Source organism: Capra hircus, chromosome 13 (assembly GCF_001704415.2).
Source record: "Capra hircus breed San Clemente chromosome 13, ASM170441v1, whole genome shotgun sequence".
NCBI lineage: Eukaryota > Metazoa > Chordata > Mammalia > Artiodactyla > Bovidae > Capra > Capra hircus.
This window is the reverse complement of record NC_030820.1, coordinates 37,769,926-37,781,011: the sequence shown is the minus strand read 5'-3', so window position 1 is coordinate 37,781,011 and position 11,086 is coordinate 37,769,926. Positions and strand designations below refer to the sequence as shown.

The window sequence follows — 11,086 nt, the reverse complement described above, 5'->3', positions numbered from 1 at the left end:
CAGAAGGGTGTCTGCCCACCTCTACTCAGACACAAGGGGCTCTAAAGGCATTATCTAGAATATATGAGCCATTGTCCTTTTTCTGATCAAGTTTAAAAGGACAGTGAGAAAAATAGATTTCACTAAGCTGTTCTTCATCAACACACACATTGAATGCTGTCTCTTTCATCAATACTTCACACACACTTCAAGTCATGTTTCTTGAGATCCCTTTGCCAACACCATTTTCTCTCTTTCTGCTTCAAGTTGCTCAGTCAGAAGAATCTGTTCTCCCAAAAGACGAATATTTTCCTTTTTCCGATTTTGCCTTTCAATGTCTCTGATCACTCCATCACGAAGCCTCTAAAAATGTAAGAAACAGATTTCAGTAAAACTGAAACAGGTAGTTCCCATCCTTGTATCATTCAAATCTAAAAAATAGTTTAGATACAGTTAAAACTTTTAGATTTCAACTACCCAACTATTATTTTAATTTACCGTATAAATGTAATAAAGAAATCATAAAATTAACTTGAATTAACTTGGTAGACTGCCGTAGTGTTATTACAGACTTCTTATTGTCTTTTAGGAAATTCCACATCATTCAATACAAATATGGTAAATAACAATTAAAAATTAAAAACTGGGGCTTCCCTGGTGGTCTAGTGGGTAAGAATCCTCCTGCCAATGCAGGGGACACAGATTTGATCCCTGCTTCTGCTGGGCAGATTCCCCATGCTTCAGGGCAACACTAAGCCTGTGTACCACTATTTAGCGGATGCGTCTCAACACCCTCAAGTCTGTACTCCACCACAGTAAAAAGCCTGAGCACTGCAACCTGCAACGAAGAGTAGCCTCCACGCCCCGAAATCAGAAAGCCTGAGCACAGCAACAATGACCCAGCACAGCCAAAAATAAATCTTTTTAAAAAAAGAAAGAAAAACTGCCACTGTGCTGAATTTTAGAAGTTTAGTTGATATATGATACTTTAAAAATTTGAGAGCAATGGAAAAGAATAAAACAAAAAAGTGAAAAACAACAAACAAAAAAGAAACAGAAGGAAAAAAAGAGAGCTAAATAAAAATTTGAGGAGGGAATTCCCTGGCGGTCCAGTGGTTAAGAATCTCTGCTTCCACTGGTTGGGGAACAAAGACCCCGCAGGCCACCTGTGTCCCCCGCCCCCCCAAAAAAACCTTGATGAGAGTTAAAGTTAACTGTGAACTACATCCCTGTTAGCAATTGTCCTAGCTGAATAATAAATATCATAGAAAAAAAGTATTAAAATTTGAATAAAGTGTAAGGATGAGAGAAAGTAAAGAACCTGGCTTGTTCTGTTACGTAAAGAGAATAAGTAAAAATTACACAGAATTACCATCAATTACCTAATGGGCAGAGAAGGGGAAAAAAAGAAAGCTATCAGCAGAGGAAAAACAAAGGCCCACCAATGGCAGTTACTTTCACAAACACTAATGACAGAAGATTCCAGAATATGAATGTGGCATCTAAGATGACTTTCTAAAACATCAATCCAGTCATTACTAATAACAAACACTGTATAGTTTACAGGTCATTAAATACTCTCATAACAGTGGCCTGTGAGGCAGAATAATGAGGGCAGGGCATGGGACCTGGGTAAATGTTTTTTTGTTTTTTTAATTTTAAACCAGACGTCTTTCAAATAAACTACAAGATAAGTATCTCCATCTGCAAGGCTAGCTTGCAATTCATCAACAAGCACCAAGTTACAGATCTGTTTGTCTTTAGTTTTTAAATTTACTATTATGTCTACTTTAACAACTCATCAAGTACCTTGGCGCTGGCCCTCCTCCAGGCCTAGAGCTTCAGTCCCCATTATCAGGGAGCTAGGAAATTTAAGAGTCCTGGGACTGATACACAACTGAAACCCATCTGTCTTGAACCTTGTGCCCTTGGCCAGATCTCCAGACAGAATCAGAAACTCTCATTCTATTCTTCCCTCCCCAGCTCCTGTCCTGTGGGCCTCCCGTCAGGACACATTTACACACCCCACCCAACCCCTGAAGCCCACATCTTCCACACCTGCTCTGAGGTCCTCCCTTCCTTTCTCAGACTTTGGCACATGGCTTGGGTTCTTGTTCTCCATCCATCATTTGCTAGTTTCCCCCCCAAGTTTCAAGATCTGTGCCAACTGCCTGACACACCCTTCCTGGGACTTCCGGTTGACAACTGTGCTGACCACCCACATCTCTTCATTACCATAACTCCTATACCTGGAACCCAGTTCCTGGTGCAGTTCTTACTCCTTGGGTAGTAATGCCAGTTTTGCTGGCTTCTGTGAGGATGAGTGCTCCGTACAGTGCCTGGTATGTGGTAGACAGTCAGGAAACAACGGGGGAGCACGCTAACCACGGGTTTATTTCTTGCTTCCCTGAACCTTCCAACACACCAAACTATGTCAAATCACATGTCCTCCTCTTTCCCAGGAAGTAAGCCACATGAATGACTGGACGTATAACAAACACAAGTTATTCTGGTCAACCTTCACCTCTAACTTCCAAACATCTAAACCTTTCACTTTTCACATTCTAACAGCAGTTCTCAACTCTGGCTGCATGTTAGAACCCCTGGGTCGCTTTTAAAACATACTTAAGCAGGATCCACACCCGCAAGAGATTCTGATTTGACAGGTCTGGAGCAAGACCCAGGCGGTTTCACCGTATTAAAAAAAAAAACAAAACAAAACAAAAACAAAAAAAAACAAAACCACTTCCCAGGAATACTGGCGGTATAGCTGGGGGTCAGAACCAAGCTTGAGCCCAGCCTTACTCTACACTTGGAAAAACCCCTGCTCCCTGACCTCAGAGTCACATCCAATACAGCATCCTCAACCCCCCTTGTCAAATTTCCTCCCATCACCATCTTTTCCTTCTTAGAGAAGAAAGCCTCCTGCCTCTGTTCGGAAAGCTATCCCCTTAGCTGTGTTAGTTGCTTAGTCGTGCCGGACTCTTTGCGACCCTATGGACTGTAGCCCCCCAGGCTCCTCTGTTCATGGAAATTCTCCAGGCCAGAGTACCCGAGCGGGTTGCCATGTCCTCCTCCAGGGGATCCTCCCCACCCAGGGATGGAACCCAGGTCTCCCGCATTGCAGGCACATTCTTTACCCTCTGAGCCACCAGGAAAGTCCCTTACAGCCCTACTTTAAACCCAAATCTCTCATCGCCTCCGTGTCCTGTCATCGTTAAATCATTCCATTCCCTCCGCTAAATCCCTGTACCACCGTTGGCTTCGTCTGCCGATTTCCAGAGCGTGGAACAGGACAGAGGCCTCGCCGGCAGCATCTCCGCACCACCAGCATACGCACCGACTTGCCCTCGCTGCCTGTGCCCACTCCGGGCGACCCAGGCTCCGCCGCCCCCAGCCCCTCCCCTCGCTCGACCCTCAGGCCCACGACCAGCTGCGCTTTCTCTTCTTTCTTCCCTACCAGCTCGGGGCCAAGGCTGGCGCCCGGGAGTCACGCTGACCAACTGGGAAATGGAAGACACGGGAACTGAGAGCAACAGTGCGAACGGTCAGTCTCCCGCGCTCCGACCCCAGGGGGCCCGGGAGCCGGGGTCGGGGGCGTCTCGGAGCCCAGTGTACCCGGGGACTACCCCCTTACCCCCAGGACCGTTCCTCCCAAGGGGAAGGGGGGAGTCCCCCGGCCCCGGCCCCGGAGGAGGGAGGAAAGGTGAGGAAAAGAGGCGCCACGCGGAGCCAGGCCCGAGGCCCGAACCGCGCGGGCCTGGGACACCGACCTGCTGGTCCTGCCGCTGCTTCAGATGCACGCCCGCCACGGTGGCCGCAGTCAGCAGCACCGAGAGGCCCAACACCACCTTGGAGCGTCTCGACATCCCCCTCGCCTGCCTGCCTGCCGACCGCGGCCTCCGCTCGCAACGCCCGAGGCCCGGGGCCGCCGCCGCCGCCGCCGCCGAGTGCGCGTCACCGCCCGGGGCGGGGCCAGGCGCGATGCCTCGAGCGCAGAGCCCGGTCGCCGCTAGGCGCGGGGAGTCGAGCGCCGAGCGCCGTCCTTACTTCGCCGGAGAGCGTGACTTCTGGCGGGGCCTGGGGGGGTGCGGGGGGAACCCGAGGGACCAGATCATCTCCCTGCCCTGCGGACTGGAGAAGGGACCACTTCCAAGAGCCCCCGCCCAGAGCTGGCCCCGGCATCACCACCCGGGACGGAGTTTGGAGGCCTGAGCCCCCTCCTCTCATCCGCCGTCCTCTGCGGCTGGAGTGTCGGGAGGCAGGATTTCGGGCTTGAGTACCTTGCGGACCCTCCGCCGCGCGTGTCCCCTTGGAGCGTGGGGCGCTGCCACGCCACCATCCCAAAACGCGGCGCTCGTTGCCCCTTGGCGGGGGAGGGCACCAGGAGAGGGAGTTTTTCTGGTGAGACGTGGCAGTCCACCTGCTTCCACCTTGACGCGGTGGGAGGGCGAGGCAGGATCTGGTTTTTCTTGACATCGTCGTCGGGAAACCTGGCTGCAGAGCCAGCTCTCCAGGCAGCGGTACCTCTCCTGCTGGTACGAAAGATGCTGTCACCTTGTAGCCAGGTAACCCTTGGGACATCCCGTCTACACCGGTTTCCGCGTTCAGGTGCCCGCGTTACTCAGTTCAGTTCAGTCGCTCAATCGTGTCCGATTCTTTGCGACCCCATGGACTGCAGCACGCCAGAGTTCCCTGTCCATCACCAACTCCCGGAGTTTACTCAAACTGATGTCCACTGAGTCGGTGATGCCATCCAACCATCTCATCCTCTGTCGTCCCCTTCTCCTCCTGCCTTCAATCTTTCCCAGCATTAGGGTCTTTTCAAATGAGTCAGTTCTTCGCATCAGGTGGCCAGTGTATTGGAGTTTCAGCTTTAGCATCAGTCCTACCCTAGCGGCTCAGATGGGAAAGCGTCTGTCTGCAATGCAGGAGACCCGGCCTCGATCCCTGTGTTGGGAAGATCCCCTGGAGAAGGAAATGGCAGCCCACTCCAGTATTCTTGCCTGGAAAATCCCATGGACTGCGGAGCCTGGTAGGCTACCGTCCATGGGGTCACAGAGTCGGACACCACTGAGCGATTTCACTTTTACTCTTCCAGTGAATATTCAGGGTCTGGTTTTCTTGACGTCGTCGGGAAACCTTCTGGCTGCAGAGCAAGCTTTCCAGGCAGCGGTTCCTCTTCTGCTGGTACGAAAGACGCTGTCACCTTGTCTCCAGGTAGCCCTTGAGACATCCCCTCTGCACTGGTTTCCGCGTTCAGTTGCCCGCGTTACTAGGGTCAGAAATGTTGGAGCGAAGTGGAGAACAGAGAAGCCCAGAAGATACTATGCCCAGCTCACGCAGATGATGTGCTTTCCAAGGAAGAGAGGTATTATGATCAAGAAATGGTTGGATGGCATCACCGACCCAGTGGACATGAGTTTGAGCAAACTTCAGGAGATAGTGAAGGACAGGGAAGTCTGGCATGCTACCGTCTATGGAATTGCAAAGAGTCCGACGCAGCTTAGTGACTGAACAACAATATTTTTTCCCACTGGAATTCCCAAAGGACAGATTTCCTCCTGTGCAAACAGCTGTGGACACTGTTGATTTGGGCTGAGTCTCACCCTGAGGTTTCTTCCACCTGGATCACTGTAGCGCTTTGCTATTCCAGGGTCTGTTGTGCAGTGTCAGTTGCTTGAAGTGAATGCTGCTCTCCAGAAGTGTAATGAGATAAAAGTAACTTTTAAAGTGAAAATAACGTTTTCAAATATTTCGTCTGCAGCATTTTTCTCTGCAGAAGAGGAAGTACCATGGAGTTGGAGAATAGTGTCCCTGTGTTGACCTTGGAGTTAGAAGCAATTTAATTCAGGGCATATTGGCTTTTTCTCTAAAGAAAAAAAAAATGGTGGAAAAGGAAATGGCAACCCACTCCAGTATTCTTGCCTGGAGAATCCCATGGACAGAGGAGCCTGGCGGGCTGCAGTCCATGGGGTCACATGACTGAGCATGTGTGCATGAGGGTGGATGGTGACGGGTTGGTAGCAATAAACTGGTAGGACTGAAAAAACAAAAACAGAAAAAAGTAGACTACTTTTTACTTGCGGTAGACTCCAGATATTTTCTCCCTCTTAGTGAGCCTTCAGTAAAGCTACATGTCTTTAGAATGTATGTCAGAGTGAGATCATGGAAACGGCAAGAGAGTTCCAGAAAAATATCTATTTCTGCTTTATTGACTATGCCAAAGCCTTTGACTATGTGGATCACAATAAACTGTGGAAAATTCTGAAAGAGATGGGAATACCAGACCACCTGACCTGCCTCTTGAGAAATCTATATGCAGGTCAGGAAGCAACAGTTAGAACTGGACATGGAACAACAGACTGGTTCCAAATAGGAAAAGGAGTACGTCAAGGCTGTATATTGTCACCCTGCTTATTTAACTTATATGCAGAGTACATCATGAGAAACGCTGGGCTGGAAGAAGTGCAAGCTGGAATCAAGATTGCCAGGAGAAATATCAATAACCTCAGATATGCAGATGACACCACCCTTATGGCAGAAAGTGAAGAAGAACTAAAGAGCCTGTTGATGAAAGTGAAAGAGGGGAGTGAAAAAGTGGGCTTAGAGCTCAACATTCAGAAAACGAAGATCATGGCATCCGGTCCCATCACTTCATGGGAAATAGATGGGGAAATAGTGGAAACAGTGTCAGACTTTATTTTGGGGGGCTCCAAAATCACTGCAGATGGTGATTGCAGCCATGAAACTAAAAGCCGCTTACTCCTTGGAAGGAAAGTTATGACCAACCTAGATAGCATATTAAAAAGCAGAGATATTACTTTGCCAAGAAAGGTCCGTTTAGTCAAGTCTATGGTTTTTCCAGTAGTCATGTATGGATGTGAGAGTTGGACTGTGAAGAAAGCTGAGCGCCGAAGAATTGATGCTTTTGAACTGTGGTGTTGGAGAAGACTCTTGAGAGTCCCTTGGACTGCAAGGAGATCCAACCAGTCCATTCTGAAGGATATCAGTCCCAGGTGTTCTTTGGAAGGAATGCTGCTAAAGCTGAAACTCCAGTACTTTGGCCACCTCATGCGAAGAGTTGACTCATTGGAAAAGACCCTGATGCTGGGAGAGATTGGGGGCAGGAGAAGGGGACAACAGAGGATGAGATGGCTGGATGGCATCACTGACTCGATGGACGTGAATTTGAGTGAACTCCGGGAGTTGGTGATGGACAGGGAGGCCTGGCGTGCTGCGATTCATGGGGTCGCAAAGAGTCGGACACTACTGAGCGACTGAACTGAACAGAGTGAGATGGTCTTTCATTCTACCATGACTGATTTTTCAACTTGTCTTTTTGAAATGGATGTTATTCTGCTTTTCAAAAGTCCCTCATGGGGATTCACTGGCCTTTCAGGAGTTAGGACTCTGTGCTTTCACTTCCATGTCCCAATTCCTTAACATCCCTCAAGCCTTAAGGTGTGGCCTCCCCCTCACAAAATATACCTTATGAGTTAACAGTGTCAAATTCAGAAATGGATTATCTGTTTGTTTACATATTTATTTATCTGCAACTAAGACCCAACATAGCCAAATAAATAAATAAAAATACTAAAAACTCATCCCCATTTAAAAAAAGAGGGGATATATTTTAAGGTATGCTAATTATGAAAGGAAAGTTATGACCAACCTAGACAGCATATTAAAAAACAGAAACATTACTTTGTCAACAAAAGTCCGTCTAGTCAAGGCTATGGTTTTTCCAGTTGTCATGTATGGATATGAGAGTTGGACTGTAAAGAAAGCTGAGCGCTGAAGAATTGATGCTTTTGAACTGTGGTGTTGGAGAAGACTCTTGAGAGTCCCTTGGACTGCAAGGAGAGCCAACCAGTCCATCTTAAAGGAGATTAGTCCTGGGTGTTCATTGGAAGGACTGATGTTGAAGCTGAAACTCCAATACTTTGGCCACCTGATGCAAAGAACTGACTCATTTGAAAAGACCCTGATGCTCGGAAAGAATGAGGGCAGGAGGAGAAGGGGACAGAGGATGAGATGGTTGGATGGCATCACCAACTCAGTGGACATCAGTTTGAGTAAACTCCGGGAGTTGGTGATGGACAGGGAGGCCTGGCGTGCTGCAGTTCATGGGGTCGCAATGAGTCGGACACGACTGAGCTACTGAACTGAACTGAATTATGATTTCAATAAAGTTATTAAAAGAAGGCAAAAATAAAGCTGTTAGTATGTATCAATTCATTTCATTTGCACAATAGGTGCTATTATTATGCCCATTTTACAAAGGAGGAAGGTAACTTGCCCAGAGTCCACCGCCTGAAAGTTACAGAGCAACATAATTGGTTTTTAGTTTTGTTTTCAAAAGACATAAAAGATTAAACTCACCTGGTTTAAAAGTGAACTCACTTGATTTAACAGAGAACTTTTAACTTGAGGTAGTCAACAAGGAAAATGTGTATATGTAGACTCTTGCAATTCTGTATTTCAGGTACTTACAGAATGGGAGGAGTGGAAAGAAAGGGAGGCAGTTAAGGCTAGACACACAGGTGGGAGAAGAGAGAGAAAGAAACAGAAGAGGACAGGAAAGCAATGGACTGCCCATAGGTTCTGAGGTCAGAGCATTGGCCTCTCAGGATGCTCATTTGGCCTCTGACAGCTACACCCCGTTCACATGGGCCTCGAGTTCAGTTTTTGAGTATCCCATTCCTCCCTTTGTGGGAGCCTTGCTGCCCTCTGGCAGGATGTTGTTCTCAGAAAGTGGCTTCGGTGAGTGAAGCTCTACGACAAAGGGCTTCTGGCTTCACTGGGGACAGTCCCTCAGTGGGGCCTCAGTTTCCCCCTCTTTACTGTGGGGACAGTGATATGTCTGCTGCCCCCTGGGCATGCTGGTTGAGATGACGAATTAGCAGCGTGACTGCACCAAGTCAGGCATGTGGCAGTAATGCGTGTCATGCTGTGGCCAGTGAGTCTTCAGGGGTCTCCTAGGAGTGGCGAGATGGGGACCCCCTCGGCCCTGAGGGGAGGGGTAATCCTTGTCTTCACAGCCTTGGGAGAAGTCTGTTCATTTGCAGCTCAGAGGGCCTTTCAGCAACATCCCAGCTGGAGGCAGCGCAAGCGTTCTCTCTGCACTTGCCCCAACCGTGATTCAAAATTCTTGGTGTGGCTGGCTGAGTTCCTTTGGATTCAAAATCCAGTCACGTTGTCAGAGAAAAATGTCAACCTTACCTGTTGTTAATGGAAGAAAGGAGCTGTTAGATCCTTTAAAGACAGGCAATTTTGACTGCCGTAAATTTATGAATCATTGTGAAAAAAATAATGGCTTTAACTGACAATACCACGAGTTAGTAAAGACGTAGAACAGTTGGAACGCGCTGTGCTCTGGGTGGGAGTGTCTCCTGGAACCACTTCAGCTGTATCTACTGGAGAGGAACTGGTTTAAATCCTGTGACCCAGAACCTTCAACCCCAAATGGAGGCCCCACAGAACTGCATACATGTGTGCACCCAAAACGTGCAAGTGTACCTGTGTATATCCCACTCGCAGAAATCTGCAGGTGCTTACCTTACTGGGGGTGGGGGCAGAGTGGGAGAGTATTTCCTGAAAGAACAGAGTGTGAGTGGGCCTTCTGGGATGCTGATGTCATCCTATTTCCCAATCTTTTTTTTTCCCCCTTTAATATTTATTTATTTGGCTGTGCCAGTTCCTAGTTGTGGCATGGGAAATCTTGGTTGCAACATGTGGGATCTAGTTCCCTGGCCAAGGATCAAACCCAGGCCCTCTGCAGTGGGAGCTCAGAATCTTAACCACTGGACCACAGGGAAGTCCCCTGTTTCCTAATCTTGATGCTGCTACTGGGTATTCATGAGCATGAATCAAGTGGTAATAGATTTTGTGCTCATATTGATATGCATGGCCTATACATATATACAAAATCCTATATAAGGGACATCCTTGGCAGTTGAGCAATTAAGACTTCATGCTTTTACTACTGAGGGCTCCGGTTCAATCCCTGGTTGGGAAACAAGCTGTGGGGCAAGGCAAAAATATATATATATATATATTATGTAAAATTATGAACTGAAAAAAAAAATGGCTTCACATTTTATCATTGCCTCTTGCACCAAGAAAGTTTTTTCTCCATGATGACTATCAAGAATTGAGGTCTTATTAATTGCAGTAAGTCAGATAAACACAAATACATGATCTGACTTATATGTGGAATTTAAAAAAAGTTACAAACGAACTTATTCACAAAACAGAAATAGACTCATAGACATAGAAAACAAACTTGTGGTTTCCAAAAGGAATGGGGGAATAAATTAGGAGTATGGGATTAACATATACACGCTGCTGCTGCTGCTAAGTCGCTTCAGTCGTGTCTGACTCTGTGCGACCCCATAGACGGCAGCCCACCAGAATCCCCCGTCCCTGGGATTCTCCAGGCAAGAACACTGGAGTGGGTTGCTGTTTCCTTCTTCAATGCATGAAAGTGAAAAGTGAAAGTGAGGTCACTCAGTCATGTCTGACTCTCAGCAACCCCATGGACTGCAGCCTCCCAGGCTCCTCCGTCCATGGGATTGTCCAGGCAAGAGTACTAGAGTGGGGTGTCATTGCCTTCTCCAATATACACACTACTATATACTATATAATATAGGTAAAGAACAAGAACCTACAGTATAGCACAGATAACTATACTCAGTATCCTGTAGTGGAAAAGAATTTGAAAAAGCATACACACACACACACACACACACACACACACACACACACATATATGTATTTGCTATTGTTTAGTAGCTAAGTCATGTAAGACTTGCAACTCCATGCAACTCCTGCCAGGCTACGAGAATGCTGGAGTAGGTTGCCATTCCCTTCTTCAGGGGATCTGCCCAACCCAGGGATCAAACCCAGGTCTCCTGTGTCTCCTGCATCGGCAAGTGAATTCTTCACCACTGAGCCACCTGGGAAGCCCCTGGTGCGTGATACTTCTTCCTATGTAAAACCACTGGGAGACCTAAACACTGCCATCAGATTGAACATACCATTTAAGACAAAAATATGAATCTGACCTTCTCAAAAACCTCCCAATGGCTCCCCATTCCTTAGG

The 11,086-nt window shown here is 47.5% G+C and overlaps 1 protein-coding gene across 1 annotated transcript; it reads right to left on the bottom strand.

The window, feature by feature from the left end:
- Positions 145-3,930, bottom strand: PET117 (PET117 homolog). The gene is made up of 2 exons (XM_018057234.1): positions 3,753-3,930; positions 145-342 (listed from the first exon to the last, which is right to left on the bottom strand). The coding sequence occupies exons 1-2, from the start codon at positions 3,846-3,848 to the stop codon at positions 193-195; spliced, it is 246 nt and encodes an 81-aa protein (XP_017912723.1). The 5' UTR covers positions 3,849-3,930; the 3' UTR covers positions 145-192.